At 50.3% G+C, this 23092-nt stretch overlaps 1 protein-coding gene across 1 annotated transcript; it reads left to right on the plus strand.

Annotated features, from left to right (window-relative positions):
• The first annotated feature begins 11905 nt into the window (after nucleotides 1–11905).
• LOC134510145 (C-type lectin domain family 4 member E-like) lies at nucleotides 11906–22647 on the plus strand. The gene is made up of 7 exons (XM_063323083.1): nucleotides 11906–11975; nucleotides 12184–12340; nucleotides 13281–13376; nucleotides 18837–18926; nucleotides 21023–21171; nucleotides 21390–21520; nucleotides 21816–22647. Exons 2-7 carry the CDS (start codon nucleotides 12304–12306, stop codon nucleotides 21973–21975), a joined length of 663 nt encoding a protein of 220 aa, XP_063179153.1. The 5' UTR covers nucleotides 11906–11975; nucleotides 12184–12303; the 3' UTR covers nucleotides 21976–22647.
• The last annotated feature ends 445 nt before the right edge of the window (nucleotides 22648–23092 follow it).

Below are 23092 nucleotides of genomic sequence, written 5' to 3' on the forward strand. Positions count from 1 at the left end.
TCCTATACAAGAGAAAATACAATATTAGACCAATGGAAAAGCCTCCGTGCTGTGCGTGTGTGCGTGTCTCCCTTTTTCTCTCTTTCTGTCTCTAGCCTGCAGATGTTTGTGTTAGCAGGGTCAGAAGACGTTGCTATGCCAGGATAGAGCCTTACGCAACTCCTGCAACATAGGCTGCATCCACCTCAGAGACAAGGCGGCTACACAATCCTGTTGCACACAGCCAAAGCCCTGGAGGGGACTGGGCACAGGGAACCAGCTCTAGGGGTATGATGGGTATTTGTTTCCACGGTTGAAAGTCTTGCCCGGGAGGGTAACGGGAGCTTGTGCCAGGAGTCTGAACTGCACAAGGTTGACCAAGCGTGTGGAGCTGTTGCCAGCGGCGAAACGACTGGGGGCCCCAGTGCCACTTTGAGGAAGAACAACTCCCCTCAACTCAGAGCTGACCCCAGGCTCACCTGATGTAGCAGCCTTCCTGGGAAGCCCACGCCTCGGTGGTCCCTGTCAGGGCACACCTGCCCATGCTGCAGAAGAGGCAGGAAGGGGCAGGGCTGCTGCTGCACAGGAGGCGCCTACCAGAAGCGCATTGCATAGTGCATTGCCTTCATGTTCTGCTGCAGACCACATGCCCCCATGGATCGCACCTTTGCTCCACCCGTTCCCGCTTCCTGGCCCCTGTGCCCCCGCTTCTGTTTGCTTCAGGAAACACCATCTGCCTACGCTTTCCCAACCACACAGTGCCCGCTCCCCACACGGCAATGGTGCGCATCTCCTGGCGGTGTGACCCTGTCCTACCTATGGAAGTGAATCCTCTCTCTGGGTCCCAAAGAGAGAGGAGAATTTGTACTGGAGCCACGGTGACCAGGAGATTTGGCTTCCTAAGCCGATCAACAGGAGGAGTTCTGTGAACGGCAGTGGGTGGCGGCAGCAGCTGCTCAATTGCACAGCCCAGCAGAGGCAAGGCTGCTGCCCCTCCAGGTCCCCAGCTCCAGCCGGTAGTGAGACTGAGCGTGTACGTACAATAGGGACAGATACAGATACATATGGGAGAAAAAGAATAGGTGCACATAAGCAGCCACGCAGGTCAACACAGACAGAGAGCACTGACGCAAAAACAAACAGCACGAGCAGAGCAGCCTCATCCTGTTCCCCTCTCTGGCTGCTAGCAGGATGAAAGCCTGCTAGCAGAAAAAAATATACGTTTACACGTATGCCATATGGGCCCCTGCGGTCGCGAGGCTTAGTCATTCAGCCAGCCCACAGCTGGCCCCTACATCCCCATGTCTTCCTCTTCCCTGTTGTCTCTCTCATGCCAGAAACAAAGAGACAAAGGTCTCTCCGGTAGCAGGTCGAGACTTCTGGTCTTCCCAGTAGCTGCCCCTCGGCCACCCAGGTCTGCCCGGGAGCTGGCTTGGACACCTGTGCGCCTGCTCCATATTCAGTGCTGAGGTTCCTGGCGTTTATAACTGCCTGATGTTGTTCAAGCACGTAATCTCAGGTGGGAAGAGTCTGGAGTCCTTTTTTCGGAAACTAGCCATCCCTACTTGTTGACGAGGGTATTTTCACCGGTGTAGTATTGACACTTGCAGGGAGCTGACTTAATTCCACGGGATACTGTCAATAATGCAAGGTGATGCGAAGCAGTGTCAGAGACAGCTGTCAGAAAGTGGTGGTTGGCAGAGACTTGTGGTAGTATTAGGGAAAGGGAGAAGTGCAGTGCTGGAGATAGCCACCTTTCCCCTTCCTGGTGCTCCAGTCCTCTCCTGCTTCACAGGGTAGCGGTGTATCTCCCATGTAGAACGTAATCCTTCTGTGCAGCTCTTCGAGTTAATGTCCTCCCTCCTGTGTCCCCTAGTGGGAACATGACCGCTGTGTTCTTCACAGCGTCCCTGTGGCTAAGATGCTTCTCTCCTCCCCTCTTCCAACTGCTTTTTCCCAGTGCCAAGCCTCATCTCCCCTCACAGCTCCTACTTAACAGATTTCTTTTTGCTGTTTTTCTTGCTTTGCCTCGGACTCCCCCCATTCCCGTCTGACTCTGGCTAAGCCCAATGCTCTAGCTGTGGGCAGAAGAGCACAATTCACCTCTTTCCCCCTGTGTCATACGTCTAGCCCTGGACTTAATATGCCTCCCCTGGAGACCTGCTGTTGAACAAGGTGTTTTCTTTCCTCTGTTTACGGAGGCCGTGAGGGCCAAGCTCACCCCTGCAAGGCATACACTTGTCCCAGGGTTTGTCCCCGAGTCTCTTCTTGGCTTGATTCACCTAAGGATAACAGACACCCGCGGTATCTGCCACAGAGTGGTGATGATTATCACACCGGCCACTTTGCGCTTGAGATCCTGTAGGTCACAGGCACCAGCAGGTTTCAGTTTTCTCACTTATTGTCTTGCCCACCGACATCCTAACTCTTGCACTAGCTGCAGCTCCCCTGGTATAACATGCGATTTCCTCTGTGGCCCCTGTTAAAGATAACTAGCAAGATGCCTTTCTGACGAGTAGCCGCCTGCTTCCAAATGCGCTGTGCTTTTGGTACCTGTGCCTAAAATTAGCCAGCCTTGAACCCACCACATCTGGGGACTGGTTTTGGTTCTGTGGTTAGAGGATCTTCTCCCAAAAAACACAGAGGAGCACAGAAGAATGATGGCAGGTAGGGGAACCCCTGTAAGCAAATCAGAGAAACAGAGCACGCTCCTCTGGTTCCTCCCAAGGCTGTCACAGAAGAACTATCAGTCCACGCACCAGGTGTGAAACCCACCAAGATGACTCAATGGGGGAGACTCCCCACACCACCTGGCAGACTGAGGGCTTTTGCTGCCTACAGGGGTATGTGACTCATTAGGAGATGCTGGGAAGAGCATTTTGGGATTGTGTGAGACTTTTTATGGGATGGGGAGGTGAAGAACCAAATGTGGTGGAAGGGAAGGATCAAGGTGTTTTGGAGAGGAAGGAATGTGGGAAAAGAGGGGGAAAAGGGGATAAGAGGGACCAGCCCACGTAAACAGGTTGCTGGTCAGTACGCTTGTCTGGCCGCGTCCTGTGCCTGATCGCTGCAGTCTGACCTGTCTTCTTATCTAACTTCATGTCTGCCTGTTCTCCTGGGTAATGGCACTTTCTCTTGGTCTAAGTACCAATGACGAGTGCTGTCTTCATGTCTGTGAAACAAAACAACTGCTTCCCATTTGTTTCTTCCTCTGTTTCTTTGTCTCTGAAAGGTTCTCTCTTCCAGACTTACGCTTGTTACAGCTATGCAAAGTTTTTTACTTAAGATCATTAGAAGAAGAATAGGAACAGGGAAAAAAATAACTTTAAAAATAGAGACACGTGAAGAGATAATAAAGCTGGAAAGAAATCAAGAACTAAGGTGAAATTATGGCTTGTCCCAAGGTTTATTTCCCTGTTGGATTTCTCCTCCATGGTGCAATGGTCTCTGTCTTCCAAGGATTTGATCTTCTCTCTTTTTAGTTAATTTCTACTCTTTCGAGATCACTTGTCATCCCAGCTTGTTTCTTGGCCTCTCGGCTTGTCCCTTTTCAAGTTTTCACAGCTATTCCTGTTCTTTGTCTGGTTATTGACTTTTTCCTCCTCGCAGGGTTGGGGTTTTGTTTGCATTAGTGGAATGAAATATCACACGCTTTGCCTCCCTTTTAACAGAGCCTGTAAAATTAGATAGGGAGCAAAAGAAACCCAGTGGCAGTCCACCTTGGTGATGTGACCATTTCCCAGTCACTCTGTCACTTCACAGAATGGCTCTCCACCTTCCTTGAGAGTTGTTCTTGCACGGAGTCTGGGGTGAGGCTTTCGTCCTGAAACATGCAGAAGATGAGCTCTTATAGATCCAAGTCCTTCGTGGGTTTACACGCTGTCATTTCAAGAAGGGTGACGTGTGACAGTACCCTCTCCTGGCCCTGCAAGCGAGGGCCTCTTCATCTGCAAGCTAGGAAGCATCCTCTGTAGTGGCACAGCTCCTCTCAACCGCATCCTAGGGTCCTTGGCTTGGGTTTGCCTGGAGGGTACTTCCTTGTCTGGGCTCATTAGCAATGGTCCCTCTAGTTTCTGGCTTTGGCCGTGCAGGACTCCCCTTTAGCCCTCACTCTGGGGTAATTCTTAGCATGCAAGAATAACAAGGAGCAGATTTCCTTTCTTCCCTCCTCCAGTAAAGAGCCAAACCAACAGAGAGAAGGTTAAGCCTGCGTTGGTAAAGCTAGCTGAAGGTTCACAGCCCTTGAATCACAGAGACTGGCAGTTCCCTCTGATGGGTGTGGAGAGCCTGGGGTAGGTTGAGATGAGCAGCACCGTCTGCCAGGTCTGCACACGGCCCTCTTGTCTTGGCTGTAGGAAGAAGGCAGGTTTCCATGTAGGACTGATGCCAGTGGAATTAGCAGAGTAGGAGGACTGGGGCGATTCATCCTGGTGTTCCTGGATGAATCAGCATCTGGACAAGTCCACCTCCATGTCCATCTGAGCCCTGGACCCCCAGGTCCTGGACCTGACCTTTCCCTGCAACGCTTGACAAGGCCATGCTGGAGAGTAACATGTCTCTGGTTCTGGAGGTCTGGGGAACTGACTGATGTGAACGATGTGCATTGTAATCCACCGGAAGGCAGAAGTAGACCAGACCTGGAACAATCTTCCACATGAGTGACAGCCCTTGTCTTCAAATTTCTGAAGCTGCAGCATCAACTGTCTGATGTAGGAAACCTCATCCTGAGTAAAACCGATAGACCAGAAGTAACCTGACAAGAACACGGAGGATTTTGGGGATGGGTGTGAATGCTGAAGCCTGCATCTTCACTCTGCTGAGTGGGAATACGGAATGGAAGAGATATGGTCAGGCGGTTGGCGAGCACCAACCTTCCCTTCTCCAGGCTGAACAGTTCTAACTCTCTCAGACTCTCCTCATACGAAAGAAGCTCTAAAAGATGCTCCATTTGCCTTTTCAAGGCACAGGAAACTTCTCTTGATTATTGCAGACTCTCAAAGACAATGGCTTTGCAATGAGCTTGGCTTCTTCCTGTAGCTTATTTGGACACATGGTTAGCGGTATGGTCATCTGCCTGAGTAACAACCTGCAGAGAACAATCCAGCATTCTCCTCGTGCCTTTGGTGACTCTCTAGAAAACAGGCCACACTCCCTTTCTGTATTCTTGGTAGCATTCATTCTGTGGCCGCCTGTCACTGCCCAGTGCAAGGCTAGATGTGCTGCACAGTGGGCCGGAGATGCTTTCAAAAATGCTGCTACTACCTATTGGCTGAACGGGTGTCCTGGAATGAAAGCAGGGACACCAGTGTAAGGTTGTGCTCCCCCATGGTGGTGACAGATACAGAAGAAAATCAGGTAAGCAGTAGACTTCCCATGCAAGTGTTACGGGCAGGTCCTCAAGCTGGCCAGTGTCTGCTCTCCTGAAGTCTCTGGCTGTGATACTGGGTTTTGCCCTGCTCCCTCCTCAAAAGATCCTGAACTCCAACATCGCATAGTTACCGCAGCCAAGCCTGCCGTTACATCCCAAACCAGTTCTTCCTCACTTGTAAGTGTGAGATTCAGCAGAGCACATCTCCTCATCAGGTCTTCCACAAGCTGTGTCTCCTCATCAGGTCTTCCACAACCCGTGTCTGGAAGTAGTCATCAAGGCACTCCAGAAACCTCCTGGATTGCTTGTACTTTCTTGCTGAAAACAAAGCTCAGAAACTGCCGCACACACTGCTAAGCCTGTCGGCTGCCCCTGTTAGCTGCACTCTCACGCGTACTGCTGGGGCTCAGGACTATGGGCCTGGCCCTCTGTCCTTGAAAGTGCAAAACAAACAGGCACATTGGGAAGAACTTCCTGTGGGATTAATTCTCTCTTCTGGTATTGTCACAGCTGGTAGCACTTCCCCTGTGTTTTTGCCTTTCACTTTGTCAGCATTCCCTTCTAGACTGCTTGCCTTTATTTGACTCTTGCAGGTAAACCTTTCCTTTCAAATCATTCTGAATTCAAGAAAACTGGAAAGCAGGACTGCCCAGGGGATTCAAGTTGATGGAGGAGCTGCCATCAACCCCTGAGAACGAGTTAGCTAGATCCAACAAGTTCATTTCTGAACATGAGCACGCTTGCTGTTCTTTGTTGGTGCTTGGAACCCTCTCATTCCTTCTCCATCCTGCTGCAGGTTGCTGGTTGCTTCTAAAACCAGGCACCTTCGGCGCTCACAACATGTGGTTTGCTGTGTTTCCACCTCTTAATTAGGAGCTGCAACTAATTTCTTGTGGGGTATAATTTTGCAGAAGAGATAATGAGGTTTTATCTTCCAGCTTCCGACTTTCAGCTTCTCAGATCCCGAGTACCACTGAGGGAAATTGTATTCTGTGTCTTCTCCTGCAACCTTAGACCTGCAAGACACTAAGTGCAATATTTTCCTTAGTTCATGTCCTGTTGATTTTGTCTGTACCCATGCCATGCTTGTTGATACTGCAGAGGTCTGTGAAAGTAGATTCAAGGTTCTCCAGTGCTTCTTCTAGGAATGCACTTGCTACAATCAAGTACCACTGTCTCCAGTGATGCAGGGGCAGGAGTCCCTAGCAATTCTGCACTGCCGGGCGCCACCCTGTTCTCCCGGCACAACGATCTGACACATATATTGGTGAATTGAAATAACCGAGGGTCACCTGTGCAGCAGGCAAAAACCAGATGAGAATCTCTACTGATAGAACTGTGGAAAGACGTACAGGACGACTGAGGTCATTGATACATGCTCTCCCCAAGCAGGCTGCTGGTGTTTATGGAGCAGGAAAGAGAAGTAAGTTCCTGCCATTTTGGAAATGCAAGATATTTGTGATGGCTCCAGAGCCTTCCGCTGAGGAGGAAACCTCTTCCGTCATTGGTCCCAGCTGCCTGGCACCAAGAGTTTCTGTGCAGGCCAGAGCAGAGTTTGGCTACCATCAGCACTTTGAGACCCTTTATCCCGGAGTGGGGTAGGGCTGTCAGTCACCTGAATGTTGTGCGGTCAGCTATTGATTTGCTGGGAAGAGTGGCTTGGTTTGTAATGCTGAAAAGAAAGCTGTTTGCTGTCCCTCTGCTTTAGACCCTCTGCAGACACCAAAGGGAATGCATGTGAGGGTACTTGCACAGACCTTCGTCTTGGTCAAACGGCCTGGATAGCAACAACTGATAAAATAGGAATGTGACTGTAAACAGCTGTGTGAATTGAATACCCGAAACTACCTGAGAGGGCATTTACCCCAAACCCGCTATTGTTGAAGAAGAACATGACCACCAGCTTAACAGTAACCAGAGAATTAAAGGCTTTTGAGACAGAGTCGGTCTGAAAACAACGTTTAGAAGAAGCAGGACATTTTTATCAGAGAGAAGAGGGAGAAGTGGGAAGGAAGTGTCAGTCAAAACCTGGCTTGAAGTTGCTCTGCAATTTTGCAACCTCTGTCTGTAACAGAGCATCCTTCCTGTTGGATACTGTGGCTAGCCTGCGTTCCTCGCAGTAAGGGGTCCAACATGCACAGACCCACAACTGCAGTGTGCATACGTGACCTTGTGCTTTCCCACCGGCCTGCGGGTTAGCAGACTGTAGGAAGTGGGTACACATGAACCCTCCATCTCCAGCAGGAAGTGTGTGAGAATAGGGGAACCCCTGCTACCAGAAAAGGGGATGTGTTCTTGCAGCCTGCACTGCCTGTGGTGAGCGTGTGTTGCACAAGTAATCACGTGAATGTGTGTCTATCTGGGAGTTAGAGCTTTTGGGGATCAGTTACATAAAGGTGTTTAGAAATTTGTAGGCGTTTATTAATGTTTTGTGTCTGGTATTGTGCTTTGTCTGTTGGACTGCTGATACTGATCCTCAATATACAGGTCATGGTTTGTCAGTTAATTACATGTCACGAATAAATCGTTAAACTGCTTAGATCCATCCCGACTAGATTTAAAGCCATGAGCACTTTTTCATTCTGACGGTTTTGGACCCTCTGCGTTCTCCATACTGACCAGCAGAAGGCAGCTCCCTTCCCATATGCGCAAAAGCAAGTAAATTTTAAAGCAATAACAAGTACAATGCCTTCTCATTTTTGGACATAGTGGTGCAATTCAGTTCTGCTCTCCAGCATGATGGCTGGGAACTTTTTAAAACGCCACTTGAGAATCTCTCACTGTACTGTGAATCCAGTAGCTAGTGCCTTCTAGCAGCCAACCAGAGCAGTGACGAATGTTCCTTAGCTGACTCCTAAGGTGAGATCCAGAAGGTCAACCACCTCAGGGGTGTGAATGGCTGTGGTGGATCCTCTTGCTCCCCTCTAGGGACACCCGCACGCTCGACTACCTCTCAGGAATGGCTGTACACCGATGCATGCAGCATGGGGAATAAACAGGGAGAACTGGAGATCTGTGTGCAGTCCCAGGGCCATGATCTCATTGCAATTACAGAGACATGGTGGGATAGCTCACGACTGGAATGCTGTCACGGATGGCGATGTGCTTTTTTGGAAAGACAGGCCAGCGGGGGCACGGTGGTGGAGTTGCTCTCTATTCGCGAGAGCAACTGGAGTGTATTGAGCTCTGCCTAGGGGTGGATGAAGAATGTGTTGAGAGCTTATGGGTAATAATTAAGGGGCAGGCTAATATGGGAGACACTGTTGTGGGTGTTTACTACAGACCAACGAATCAGGAAGAGGAAGTCGATGAGGCCTTCTACAGACAGCCGGAAATAGCCTCACAATCACAGACCCTGGTTCTCATGGAGGGCTTCAACTACCCTGACTTTTGCTGGAAAGACAACACAGCCAGGCACACACAGTCCAGGACAATTCTGCACAGCACTGACGATAACTTCTTGACACAGGTGTTGGAGGAACCAACAAGGAGTGATGCGCTGCTGGACCTTGTGCTAACAAACCAAGAAGAACTAGTTGGGGATGTGAAGGTTGGGGGTAGCCTTGGCTGCAGTGACCATGAAATGGTGGAGTTCGGGATCCTGCATCAAAGAAGCGGGGCAAAAAGTAGAATTACAACCCTGGATTTCAGGAAAGCTAACTTTGGCGTCTCCAAAGTCCTACTTGGGTCTTTGGAGGGAGTACTTGGGAGGAATCCCATGGGCTAAGGCTCTAGAAGGAAGGGGGATGCAAGAGAGCTGGTTAATATTTAAGTACCACTTCCTCCAAGCTCAAGATTGGTGCATCCCTAGGAGCAAGAAATCAGACAAAGGTGGCAGGAAACCTGCGTGGATGACCAAGGAGGTTCTGAAAAAAACTCAGGTGGAAGAAGGAATTTTACAGAATGTGGAAACAGGGACTGGTCACTTGGGAAGAGTACAGGAACGTTGTCAGAGTATGCAGGGATGCAATGAGGAAGGCTAGGGCCCACTTGCAATTAAATCTGGCAAGGGATGTCAAGGACAATATGAAAGGCTTCTTCAAATACATCAGTAGTAAAAGGAAAACTGGGGAAAATGTGGGCCTGCTGATGACTGAGGTAGATGCCCTGGTGATGGAAGATGCAGAGAAGGCGGAGTTACTGAATGCCTTCTTTGCTTCAGACTTTACTGCTAAGGCCGGCCCTCAGGAATCCCAGACCCTGGAGGTAAGAGTGAGAGCCTGCAGTAAGCAAGACTCTCCCTTGACTGAGGAGGATCAGGTTAGAGATCAATTAAGTAAACTGGATATCCACAAGTCCATGGGTTCTGATGGGATGCACCCATGAGTGGTGAGGGAGCTGGCAGATGTTATTGCAAAGACGCTCTCCATCATCTCTGAAAGGTCATGGAGAACAGGAGAGGTGCCTGAGGGCTGGAGGAAAGCCAATGTCACTCCAGTCTTCAAAAAGGGCAAGAAGGAGGACCTGGGAAACTGCAGGCCGGTCAGCCCCACCTTCATCCCTGGAAAGGTGATGGAACAGCTCATCCTGGATGTCATCTCCAAGCATGTAGAGGAAAAGAAGGTTATCAGGAGTGGTCAACATGGATTCACCAAGGGGAAATCACGTTTGACCAATCTGATAGCCTTCTATGATGGAGCGACGGGCTGAGTACATGAGGGGAGAGCAGCGGACGTTGCCTACCTTGACTTCAGCAAGGCTTTTGACACAGTCTCCCATAACATCCTCATACGTAAGCTTAGGAAGTATGGTTTAGATGAGTGGACAGTGAGGTGGATTGAGAACTGGCTGAACAGCAGAGCTCAGAGGGTTGTGATCAGCGGTGCACAGTCCAGTTGGAGGCCTGTAACTAGCGGTGTTCCCCAGGGGTCAGTACTGGGTCCAGTCTTGTTCAATACATTCATCAACTACCTGGATGACGGGACAGAGTGTACCCTCTGCAAGTTTGCTGATGATACAAAAGAGGGAGGGGTGGCTGACACACCAGAAGGCTGTGCCACCATACAGAGAGACCTGGACAGGCTGGAGAGATGGGCGAAGAGGAACGTACTGAAGTTCAACAAGGGCAAGTGTAGGGTGCTGCACCTGGGGAGGAATAACCCCATGCACCAGTACAGGTTAGGGGCTAACCTGCTGGAAAGCAGCTCTGTAGAGAGAGACATGGAAGTCTGGTGGACAACAGGATGACCATGACCCAGCAATGTGCCCTTGTGGCCAAGAAAGCCAATGGCCTCCTGGGGTGCATTAAAAAGAGAGTGGCCAGCAGGTCGAGGAGGTCATCCTCCTCCTCTGCTCTGCCCTGGTGAGGCCACATCGGGAGTATTGTGTCCAGTTCTGGGCTCCCCAGTTCAAGAAGGACGAAGACCTACAGGAGAGAGTCCAGTGGAGGTCTACAAAGATGATGAAGGGAATGGAGCGCCTCTCTTATGAGGAAAGGCTGAAAGACCTGGGTCTGTTAAGCCTGGAAAAGAGAAGACTGAAAGGGGACCTCATCAATGCTTATAAATATCTAAAGGGTGGGTGTCAAGAGGATGGCATCAGACTCTTTTCAGTGGTGCCCAGCAACAGGACAAGAGGTAACAGGCACAAGCTGGAACACAGGAAATTCCATCTCAACATGAGGAAAAACTTCTTTACTTTGAGGGTGGCAGAGCACTGGAACAAGCTGCCCAGAGGGGCGGTGGAGTCTCCTTCTCTGAAGGTGTTCAAAACCCGCCTGGACGCATTCCTGTGCAACCTGCTGTAGGTGAAACTGCTCTGGCAGGGGGGTTGGACTAGATGATCTCCAGAGGTCCTTTCCAGCCCCTACCATTCTGGGATTCTGTGGTACCTTCTATGACAATACCAGCAATCATGTGTGGACCATCTTTCCAATGCAACAGAGCTGGATGGTTCAACCCTGCCTGCAGCCTGTTGTGCATGAAGAAACATACTCAGAGGATATTTTCTGCACACAATTTAGGCTTGTCCTCATTCGTAACCAGCTTTGTGTGCTGGTATTTTGAATCTTCAACCAATGTGCTTGTGCTATTGTTAGCTATCCATTCCTTCCTCAGTCCATCCGTGCACGCCTCTTCACAGGGAGAAACTAGCTGTTGGAAGACAGAAGAGCAAAGGCTGCATACCCACCCAAGTCCATTCAGAGCATAGTGAGATCTAGTAGAGACTATTTATCCCTAGGGCTATCCTTAGGGACACTTTATCCTGCAGGGTTTTGAATCAAGCCGCCTTGAGCAGTGCTAGAAGCACCATGTCTGGCTGCGCCTTTTGTAGTCGTGACCAAGTAAAACTTCATGATCTGTAATGCACAGGGATTCTGTCACCGTCTAGTGAACCTTCTCACCTTGAGCTCCATAAGGACAGCACACAAGCAATCCCTCCACTCAAAGCTCCATCCACTTTTCCTGGGTAATTAGTTAAGAACAGTTCTTAGTTCTGCTCTGAGTTACTGGGCTCAAGCTTCACATGGAGACTTGCCCAGACTGAGTCACAGATACACTTTCCTGTTGTTTCCTGACTCGCCTTTGCAGAACGTCGTGAGTGGTTTAATCCTCTGCCAGCAAATACCAACAGCATAGATGTTTTCACCTACATACTCACTCACCAGGGAAGAGCAAACACCAAAAAGGTAAGAGCAGTGAAACTGCTTGAATACGTGCAGCAGGAGGTTGTTTGGGTTAGAGTGATACTACTCTTCATCTGTTTTAATTTGCATCTGTGAGTTTCTGTGTTGCAACGAGCATCTTGTGAAATGCCCTGATAGAGAAATTATGAAAATTCCCCCATCTCCATGTGTTGTGGGCAACACCCAGGATATGGCATTTTCTGCACCCCAGATCAGACAGCAGTGTGTGAGCTGCCCTAGCGCAGTCTCCTGTGCAAGACAAAGCTTGTATTCGTGGCCATATCGGTAACGTGGACTCTTGGTGGGGAAGAGTGATACTGTGGCAGAGATAATGAATCGCCGAGGGAGAGTCATCCCTGGAACTGCAGGTAACCACACCACCTTCCTTTCTCTCGTCCTGTAGAAGAAGGAGCGGGTGGGGGAAAATACAGGGCTGGGATAGACAATGGCATGGGGCAGTGGCTGGCCTCATACCAGGAGAAGGGGCACAGGACAAGAGCAAAGCAACAGATGAGGGAACTGGGGAGTGCCAGGGCGGGGAGAATGACCTTTTTCCCAGAGCCGCGGGGAATAAAAGTCCAGGCAGACTATGGCCTGCCATCCTCTTCAGTGCTTCTTCTGTAAACGATGAGACTGAAGAGTGGTGTCCTACTGTCGTTGTCCAGGTAAAACTACCTGCACCAAGCTAAGCACAAGTCACTGCTCCCACCTCTGGTGTCTCTAAGGAGAACCAAGTGAGGGCTGTCCAAGAGAGTGCCCATTCTCCCTGTGGGAACAATATTTTCTGCGCATCTGCCTCTGCAAACACTGAGCTGGACGGTCACTCCTTTGAGTAACTGTACGCTACTGAATAAAAGGTCGTGGGGAATAGAGCCAAAATAAAGGCAGCTGAGAGAAAGGAGATTTAAAGAGAGATGAAGAGAAGAGAGGTACAGTAAGCGCATTCAGTGGGAGACAGGGGAAGGCAAAAAGACAGGGGAGGGCAGCAAGGAAGAGGTGTTGGGGAGAAAGGCGGTGTGACAGGACAAAGAACGGAGGAGTGCAGTTTGGGAAGAGTACAGGCAAGGCTTGTGACAAAAAGTGAAATAAAAGAGCAGCTCCAGGGCAGCCCCCTACCCTGCCCATCTGAACTACTGCTAGTGACAGGCAGCAGGACCTGGTTGCAGCAGGACCTGGTTACAGCACCTGTGGGGCTCCCCAGTCCTTGGAATAAGGGTCCCAGCAGGTTGTTGGGGTCTGGAGCCACATGGGCTGTCCTGCCCCCGACTCTGGGCTGGAGGATTCCCATTCTTGCCTTGTGTTTTTCAGCCCCAGCAGAAGAGAGAAGCTGCTCCTGGCTGAACCCCTGGGTCTTCCTTGTTTCTGTCCTTGCCATCAAAACTGCCTTTGTAACCATCTGCCTCGGTGGGTTCCAGGATCTCTTCATTCCCCAGGATGAAGGGAGTGGTTGACTGCCTTTTGTCAGGTGGAAAGACAATATCCTAGGCTCTCTGCCAGCAGGTGAATGCCCTTCACTGAAACAGACGGTTCTGCTGCCCCCTCCCTGCTCTGTCCTCTTAGTCAGGGCTAGGGTCCCTTCCACAGTTAAGGTTTGTTCCCTGGCAGGGCCTTGGCACTGTTCCTGTCACTTCCCCACCTGCCTGAATAAAGCTGGTCCTGGATGAAACCAGTTAGTTTCTCCCCTCCCACCAAGAGCTGAGAAGTGTCTTTAGTATCAGAGAGCATCTAAGTAGGTTCCCTGAAGGCTGGCTGTTGGATGTTGGTTCTCCTGACCTCTCTCAGAGCTCCCTGTGACAATGTTGGAGCCAAGGTGCGAGTGTGATCGCCTTGGAAACACTGGCACCAGGGCTGCCCATATTTTAGCAGGGTGGGGGTCAATCCAACAGAGTTCTCCAGCCACATCCCAGCCACGGTGCCTGGACCGACCAAAAGGGAAATCCTTTGCTTGTGCTGTCCTGGAGTATCATATTGCTCTCTCATGACCCTTCTGTGCTTCTTCTTAACTCCCTCAGGTGAAGCCTCAACACTAAACAGTTCTTGATAAAGGTAAAAGTTACAAGGAAATTTATCCTGCCACCTGCCTCTGCTCAGTCATAGAATCATAGAATCACAGGGTTGGAAGGGACCTCTGGAGATCATCTAGTCCAACCCCCCTGCCAGAGCAGGGTCACCCAGAGCAGGTTGCACAGGAACACGTCCAGGCTGGTTTTGAATGTCTCCAGAGATGGAGACTCCACCACCTCTCTGGGCAGCCTGTTCCAGTGCTCTGCCACCCTCAAAGTAAACAAGTTCCTCCTCATGTTGAGGTGGAACTTCCTATGTTCAAGTTTGTGCCCATCACCTCTTGTCCTGTCCCCAGGCACCACTGAAAAGATTCTGGCCCCATCCTCCTGACATCCACCCTTTAAGTATTTATAAGTGTTGATAAGGTCCCCCCTCAGCCGTCTTTTTTTCAGACTGAAGAAACCCAAATCCCTCAGCCTTTCTTCATAAGAGAGGTGCTCCCGTCCCCTAATCATCTTGGTAGGTCTCTGCTGCACCCTCTCCAGCAGTTCCCTGTCCCTCTTGAACCGGGGAGCCCACAACTGGACACGGTACTCAGGTGCAGCCTCAGCAAGGCAGAGTAGAGGGGGAGGATGACCTCCTTCGACCTGCTGGCCACACTTCTCTTGATGCACCCCAGGATGCCATTGGCCTTCTTGGCCTCAAGGGCACATTGCTGGGTCATGGTCATCCTGTTGTCCACCAGGACTCCCAGGTCTCTTTCCACAGAGCTGCTCTCCAGCAGGTCAGCCCCCAACCTGTACTGGTGCATGGGGTTATTCCTCCCCAGGTGCAGCACCCTACACTTGCCCTTGTTGAATTTCATAAGGTTCCTCTTTGCCCAACTCTCCAACCTGTCCAGGTCTCTCTGTATGGCGGCACAGCCTTCCGGTGTGTCAGCCACCCCACCCCAGCTTTGTGTCATCAGCGAACTTGCTGAGGGTGCACTCTATCCCCTCATCCAGGTCATTGATGAATATATTGAAGAGGATTGGACCCAGTACTGACCCCTGGGGAACACCACTCGTCACTGACCTCCAACTAGACTCTGTGCCCCTAATCACGACACTCTGAGCTCTGTCTTTCAACCAGTTATCTATCCACCTTACTGTCCATTCATCAAGCTCACTCTTCCTAAGCTTCCCTATGAGGATGCTGTGGGAGACCGTGTCAAACGCCTTGCTTAAGTCAAGGTAGACCACATCTACCGCCCTCCCCTCATCTATCCATCCAGTCATGCCATCACAGAAGGCTATCAGATTAGTCAGACATGATTTCCCCTTGGTGAATCCATGTTGAGTACTTCTGATAGCTTTCTTTTCCTCCACATGCCTTGAGATGAAGCCCAGAACGAGCTGTTCCATCATCTTTCCAGGGGTGGAGGTGTGGCTGACTGGCCTGTAGTTCCCCGGCTCCTCCTTCTTGCCTTTTTTGAAGACTGGAGTGACATTGTCTTTCCTCCAGTCCTCAGACACCTCTCCTGTTCTCCAAGACCTTTCAAAGGTGATGGAGAGTGGCCCAGCAATGACTTCCGCCAGCTCTCTCAGCACTCTCGGGTGCATCCCATCGGTGCCCATGGACTTGTGAATACCTAATTGATCTAATTGATCCCTCACTCGATCCTCCTCAACCCAGGGAAGTCTTCTTCTTTCCCTGTTACTTCCCCCAGTGCCTGGGACTCCTGAGGGCTGGGCCGAGCAGTAAAGTCTGAAGCAAAGAAGGCATTCAGTAACTCCGCCTTCTCATGGCTCCTGTCTCATTCAACAGTGGGCTCACAACTTCTCTGGTCTTCCTTTTGCTTCCAATATACTTGTAGAAGCCCTTCCTGTTGAGCTTGATATCCCTAGCCAGGTTTAATTCCAAGGTGGCCTTGGCTTTCCTTGTTTCATCCCTGCACGCTCTGGCAACATTCTTGTAATCCTCCCAAGGGGTCAGTCCCTTCTCCCACTTATTGTAAACTTCCTTCTTCCACTTGAGCTTTTTCAGAAGCTCCCTGTTCAACCATGCAGGTCTCCTGCGTCCCTTGGCTGATTTCTTTCTCTTAGGGATGCACCGATCCTGAGCTTGGAGGAAGTGGTCTTTGAATACCAACCAGCTTTCTTGATCCCCTTTGCCTTCCAGAGCTCTAGCCCACGGGATCTCTCCAAGCAGTTTCTTGAAGAGGTCAAAGTTAGCCCTCCTGAAATCCAAGGTTGTAATTTTACTTCTTGTTGTTTTGTGTATAGTCCCCATGATCCTGAACTCTCATTTCATGATCACTACAACCTAGGGTGCCCCCAACCTTAATGTCCTCCACCAGTCCCTCTGTCTTTGTCAGTACCAGGTCCAGGAGTGCTCCTCTCCTTGTTGGCTCCTGCACCACCTGTGTCAAGAAGTTATCATCAATGCACTGGAGGAGCCTCCTGGACTGTTCCTGCCTGGCTGTGTGGTCTTCCCAGCAGATATCGGGGTGACTGAAGTCCCCCATTAGAACCAAGGCCTGCAATTGCGAGGCTACCTTTAGCTGTCTGTAGAAAGCCTCATCGGCTTCCCCATCCTGATCAGGTGGCCTCTAATAAACACCCACAACAGTGTCCCTCATATTTGCCTGCCCCTTAATCCTTACCCATAAACTCTCGACCCTCTCATCATCTGCCCCTAGTGAGAGCTCGATGCATTCAAATTCTCTCTCACATAGGGTGCAATTCCACCACCACGCCTCGCTGGTCTGTCTTTCCTGAAAAGGACATAGCCATCCATGACAGCATTCCAGTCAAGCGAGCTGTCCCACCATGTCTCAGTAGCTGCCATGAGATCGTGGCCCTGCAACCGCACACAGATCTCCAGCTCTTCCTGCTTATTCCCCATGCTGCGTGCATTGGTGTATAAGCATTTCAGAGAGGGAGTCGTGTGTGTAGTTTTGACCCTTGAGATGTGGTATGCCTTCTGGCTTTCAGAAATACTGGCACACTGGCCCAGGAGCACTGAGCAACTACGCCCTGGCACCTCACCAGCAAGCCCAGTACCGTCCCCACCCCCCTTCAAATCTAGTTTAAAGCCCTACCAATGAGCCCTGATAACTCTTTTCCTAGAACCCTTTTTCCCCTGGAAGTCAGGGTATTCCCGCCTGTTACCAGCAGGCCAGGCGTTTTGTAGATCGGGCCATGATCAAAGAACCCAAAGTCCTGCCGGCAGCACCAGGCTCGGAGCCAGGCATTGATCCGCTGGCTCCTCCTATTTACCCCCTCGTCATTCCCCACAACTGGGGGATAGGCGAGAACACAACTTGCGCTCCCGATCCCTTGACCAGGCGTCCCAGGGTCTTGAAATCTTTCTTCATTGCCCTTGGACTTCTTGTTACCTCGTCGCTGCCTACCTGAAAGAGCAAAAGTGGGTAGTAGTCCGAGGGCCGTACCAGGGAAGGAAGCATCCTCTTCACGTCCTTGACCCAGGCCCCAGGGAGGCAACAGACCTCCCTATGTACCGGCTCCGGCCTGCACATTGGGCCTTCCGCTCCCTTCAGCAGGGAGTCACCTATGACAAGGACCCGTCTTTTCTTCTTTACTGCAGAGGTTTTGATACAGAGGGAGGTCTGACTAGGCCTCGCTGACGCCTCCAAGGTAGGAGAACTATCGTGCTCGTCATCATCCAGGTTCCTCTGCAGAGCACTGTACCTGTTAAATAATAGCACCTGGGAAGATGGGGTACTCGCCAGGCAGTCTCGAGTGCGGCGCCTGTTGCGCCGCCGTGCAGGAACTTCCTGCCATTGGCCCCTGTCTTCCAGGTCACCACCTTCAGTTGAGGTGAGAGAGGACAGGGAGTTCTCTGTTGCAGGGGTTCTGTCTGCCTGCTGGGTTTCTGTCGTGGGATGCAGGATTCTACTCCAAGAATCTACCTCCCTCTCGCATTCCCTGATGCTCCTCAACCTACGTACCTCCTCCCTGAGCTCCATCACTGATCGGAGGAGATCCTCTACCTGGGCACATCTCCCACAGGCGTGCCCATCACTGCCATCCGACACCGGCGTGAGAGCAGGGCATGACCTACAGCCCGATGTCTGGGTGGCAGCAGGTTCCCACAGGAGCTCCGTCGGAGAGGCTGCATCAGACCTGGTGGTTGTGGAGCTCATGGATGCCACAGTCTTCTTGCAAGTAGTTACCATTGCTACCTGGCCGGGCCGGCAGTCTTTCAGCTCTATCCTGCGCGAACTGCCGTGCAGACTGCTGTGATTGGGCTGGTGTATCACTCCCCGTTTGGCCGCCCTCTTCTCCAGCCCAGGAAGTACATGCTTGTCCTGGTGCTCCCGGGTGGTTCCCTGGGTCACACCCAGGCAACGCCCACTCGCTGCTTGTCTGCCCAGCGCACAGCGAACTGGTCCTCATGGACAGCGTGCTTTTCCCAGGAGTTTCTCTTCCACTTGGTGAAACGATAAAGGAACTTTATCACTTTTACCTTCTTGATAAAAGTAAAAACGGTGCTCTAGAGCTGCAATGCCCAGGAAGATTAAGAGGGAATGCATATTAATATTCCACCTTTATTAAGCTTATCCCATGACTTCTTTGGCCCTTTCCTGACCCCATCGTCAAAGGACGTCTAAGCTGGCTTTGTCAGATGGGAAAATGAGTCTCTCAGCCAGCAAAGGCGAGAGGAGCTCGTCTGTTTAATGCCTGTTCAAAGGCAGGAGTGACAAGTAGTGGGAGCAGCAGCCTGCTGTTTCTCATCTCCGTTTTCAATACAGATTTCAGAGCTTATTAACGTAACAGAGTCTCTGTGGGGGCTCTAAGTCAGAAGGTGGAGGATAGGACAGTAGCACTTGCCTTCTCTCTCCTCTCTTCCCAGTAGTTTTCCTTCATGGAAGCTCTGGCCAGTACAAGACTCTGCTCCAGAATGCCACAGGATGGCGCTGCGTCCCCAACGTATCTGCAAGCAAAAGTAAGTGATTCTAAGAGCCTCATAAGCAACACTAAGAGCCTCACCAGAATTTATTCTGGTGCCAGTCAGCCTCTCGGATTGGGAATGTGATTGTCAGCCAGAGATGGATTGTTTTAAGGAAGGAAGACGGAGAATTGCGGAAAGAAAATGCCATACTGCACAATTTTACTTAGGATGCTATGAAAACATGTTCTGGGCCAGTGGAAGAGGGTGGGTTGTTCCAGATCTACCTTTGATCGTTTTTCCTACTCTTCCCTTCTTGCTGGCCCTCACACAACCCCTCAACTGCTAATCCAGTTCTCTAATCTAGCTGCAAGTGCTTCATCCTTTTGTAAGGGCTGATTCAATCCAGCTCCACTCCCTGTGCTGGCTCAGTGCCTGTTCACACAAGCATCATGGCCGGTGCCAGGGACAGAGGTAGGAGTGGTAGGGAGATGTTGTTGCGCAGTGTAGAGTAGCTGGAGAGCTGGGCTGCAATCACACAGCAATGGCAAGAGTTAGAATTCCTGCGGTGCAAATTCCCAAACTCAGTTCAGAGATCCGTTCTCACTTGCGCACTGCGTTCAGGAACAGGCTGCAGTTTGCACAGGGGCTAACCCATACGCGTCGAGTACACCTGAGCTAGCTGTTCATACTCCCTTTAGAGTCCATGATAAAAAGGTGTTTGCAGGTACAAAATAAGCATGGTCCACCTATTCTTGTGGTGGACATCTATGGAAGGCCAGGCAGGCTGTGTTCTACACATGCTCGATTTACTGTTCCATGTAAAAAAACCCTGCCTAGCTCCACGAGGCACAAGCAGGCCCGTCAAACAGCAGACAGTCTCTCCCAAACAACACACTTAAGAATTCAGAAGAAATTGTCCAGCACTGCTTAGTCATGTGGGATAACTTTAGCTTTCACTCTGGAATTAGGAATGGGTTTTACAGAGCACATGATGGCTACAGGCCATCCTCCAGCAGTTCAGCGAAAGATCAGGGTGAGCAGCGCAGAGACAGAGAGCTCCAAGTTCCTCAGGCTGCTTGAACTTGATTTTGCATATTGTTTGGTGCTCTCTAGTGCCATGGTCTCTCTTTCTACAGAGGTACATAACAGTGTACCTTGAGTGGATGTAATATATAAGAGCATAGGTAGGCTAACGAAAGTTTTGGTAGCTGTTCCACTCACTGGACCCTCCATTTGGTGCCAAGAATGGGATGAGAGACTTTGTGCTGTGAAGGCAGCTCTTGAAGGACATGAGATTACCTGGATCCACCTTGCAGTGTGAATATGACGTGTGTGTTTGCTGTGAGTGGGCTGAAGCACTGGCTTGACCAGGGCACTGTCACTGCATGCAATCCCCTGAAGAGCTGCTGACTGGGAAACCCGAGAGTCCCTACGAGGTCTGTAATTCAGAGCAAGCATTTAAGGTAGGAACAATACAGACCAGGGTGTATTTGTTTGTTGACCTTATTGGATGAACTTTTGAGCCTGATCTATTCTATACAGAAATATATTCAGAGTATAATATATTCAGACCTTAGATAGAGGTATGTAGCCTTAAAGCATGTAGCCTCATGCTTTGAGAGAATATATCTGTGGGTTTAATCTGTCATGTGACTTTCTGGCTGTAAGACAGATCTCTAGGAAAATCTGGCTAGGTTTCCGCCCTCTCTAGGCAGCAGGGACTGCCTGTGGTGTCCGCAAGACTGTCAGAGCAGTTTAGTGTACACGTCTGTCAGTCTGCATGAGTCAGGAGCTAAACGCTTGGACAACATTTCTCTGATGGAAGTGTTCCCAGAGGAGCACGAGCCAACTACTTCCCATCTCGCTTCCTCAGGAAGGGTAAGGCAGAAACTGTGTCTCACCAAACAGAGGTTGCATGGACATGGCAGAACAGGTAGAGGAAGGGAAAGGCGCTTCAGGCAGGGGCCTTGTGACAGGAGCCTCTCAGGCTGTTGACAGCTTTACTTGTGGAGCACAGAAGAGAGCATTTACCTCTGTCTAGGTTAAAGGCATGGTTCTGACCCCTCCGCGAGCACCTGGGACCCTACACTGAGCTCACTAAGATGAAGGACAGCACATCTTGTTCAAAAGCAGGATTTTTTCCCCCACAGAGGGCTGGATGTGCTGCCCAAATGGCTGGAAATGCTTTCAAAAAAGCTGCTATTATCTGTCGACTGATAAAATGTCCTGGGCTGAGAGTGTGCAGAACTGCACTGGGATGGGCTCCCAGCTGGTGGTGATCGACAGCAAAGCAGAGCAGGTAGGTGCAGGGTGGAGGGAGGGGAAGGGCAGCCAGACACACAGTGACAGGCCCTGGAGGGGACCCAGATCCCCTCCTTGCTCCTGCAGGGGAGGGGGGATGTCCTTTCTGCACCCCTTCGGCACCGGCTCCCCTCTGCCACCAGTCCCACCCCACAGGAACTCCTGCCACCTCCCTCTGCTCAGTCCTGCACCTCATGGATGTTGTGCTTTTTCCAGGAATTTCTCTTTAACTTGGCGAAAGGAGTGTTTGCTAACGCCTATGAAACAAAATACTACATAGGCTTAAGTGCTTATGAAAGTGGGCAGTGGCAGTGGGTGGATCAGACTCCATATAAGAAGTCAGCCACGTGAGTATCCCGGGGGGAGTGAGGAAGGTCCTGTTATTCACAACCCTCAATCCAAGTGACCAATACACTCTGTAAGGAGGTATGTGTCAAAGAGGGGTCCCTGTCCCTAACTGCACTGTAAGTCAGAAAACTTGACTAGTTTTCTAGTCAAAAACATGACTAGTCTTTGCCTTGCCAGAGCTCCTGATCTCTGTTACAATAATCTTGCCCGTTCTCTTCCACAAATGTTTAGGTGACTTCATTCCTGCTGTCGTGTATGCCAATGCATTCTCAATAGAGGAACTTTCTTTTACAGGTTCTGGAAACCTGGTGAACCCAATTTACTCTTTGCAGAAAAATGTGCTGCAATTCACGTCAAGGGAAAAACAGACCCGAACACTTACAGTAACTGGAACAACATCCTTTGCTTTACAAGTTGCTATCGAATTTGTGAACTGGCAGTCAAATTTGTCTGAGGAAGGAAACTCCACTTTGGATGAAGGACCTGAAGGAGTGTCCTTGAGAAAGGGTAGCTCATGAAGGAGACGATGGAAAGCTGGCCTGAGCTCACACAAATGCTTTCCTTTGCAAAGTAGAATGAGCAAGCCTGACACAGAATCCCAGCTCCAAAGGACCTCAGTTCCCAGCCTGTGCCCCTGCATCTCTTTCCAAGACGGAGACCAGTCCTGGATGAAATCACTCCGACTGATTTCAATAACCTCTTGTGCCCCTTTTCACTCTCCTCCTTCTCAGCTGGGCGGCCTGAGCCTCCAGTACTTTCCCTGACTCCTTGTCCATTTGATATCTCAATGATGCGGAAAAGGCCCTCTCTGTTTCATGGAAGGATACCAGTCCTACAAATCACTGGAGCAGTCAGTGGAGTGTGCTTGGCCCATCCCTAAAGGCAACAATGATTCATGGCTTATCTTTAATGTTTCCTTCTTCCTTCAGCATATTCTGTGTTGATAAGTTAAAAACACCCCATACCAATAAATGTTAACTCAGCTTTTTGTATGAGGCTGTCTTTTGAGCGACAAGTCCCAGCCCCCTGCCAGCCCAGCCTCTCTGCGTGGAGGTTTTAACTTTTCGGTGTGTTTGGCACCCCTAGGTGAGGATGTTACTGTGAATGCGCTGGACTGGCCGGGGGTAGGAACAACCTAATATTCATCTGCAGAGCATGTGAGAAAGGCTGTGAACCCTTTTGGAGAATCGCTTGTGAGGGAAGCAACACAGCAGGCACAAATCAGACCCACACAAGTCTTGAGCAAATGCTCTGCTTCCCTCAAATTCCCCAAACCTCTGTCTGTATATTCTTCCCCTTTCACCAATGATATCCATGCTCCCTGAAGAGCTGGGAGTTTCCAGATGGAAATAAAAATACACCCCGAAAAATTAGTTCTGGGTGGTTTTTTTTTCTTTTATTCATCAACAATCGGAGCACAAATTTGTGTTATTTCCTCCTGAAGCAATGCATTTACCACGTTTCTGTTTTAGCAATTGGACCAAAAGCTTGGCTGTTGCAACATGTTGGCCTCCCATTTTCTAAAGCTACTGGGGTCTTTTCACAGTGGAGAAAACTTTGTTGTCCAGTCC

Source organism: Chroicocephalus ridibundus, chromosome 1 (assembly GCF_963924245.1).
Source record: "Chroicocephalus ridibundus chromosome 1, bChrRid1.1, whole genome shotgun sequence".
Taxonomy (NCBI): Eukaryota; Metazoa; Chordata; class Aves; order Charadriiformes; family Laridae; genus Chroicocephalus; species Chroicocephalus ridibundus.

Coding starts and splice junctions, on each gene's coding strand:
- LOC134510145 (XM_063323083.1), top strand. CDS start 12,304: ATGAATCGCCGAGGGAGAGTCATCCCTGGAACTGCAG. Junction 18,927..21,022: donor CAACGTATCTGCAAGCAAAA/GTAAGTGATTCT, acceptor TTTCCCCCACAG/AGGGCTGGATGTGCTGCCCA. Junction 21,172..21,389: donor TCGACAGCAAAGCAGAGCAG/GTAGGTGCAGGG, acceptor TGCTTTTTCCAG/GAATTTCTCTTTAACTTGGC.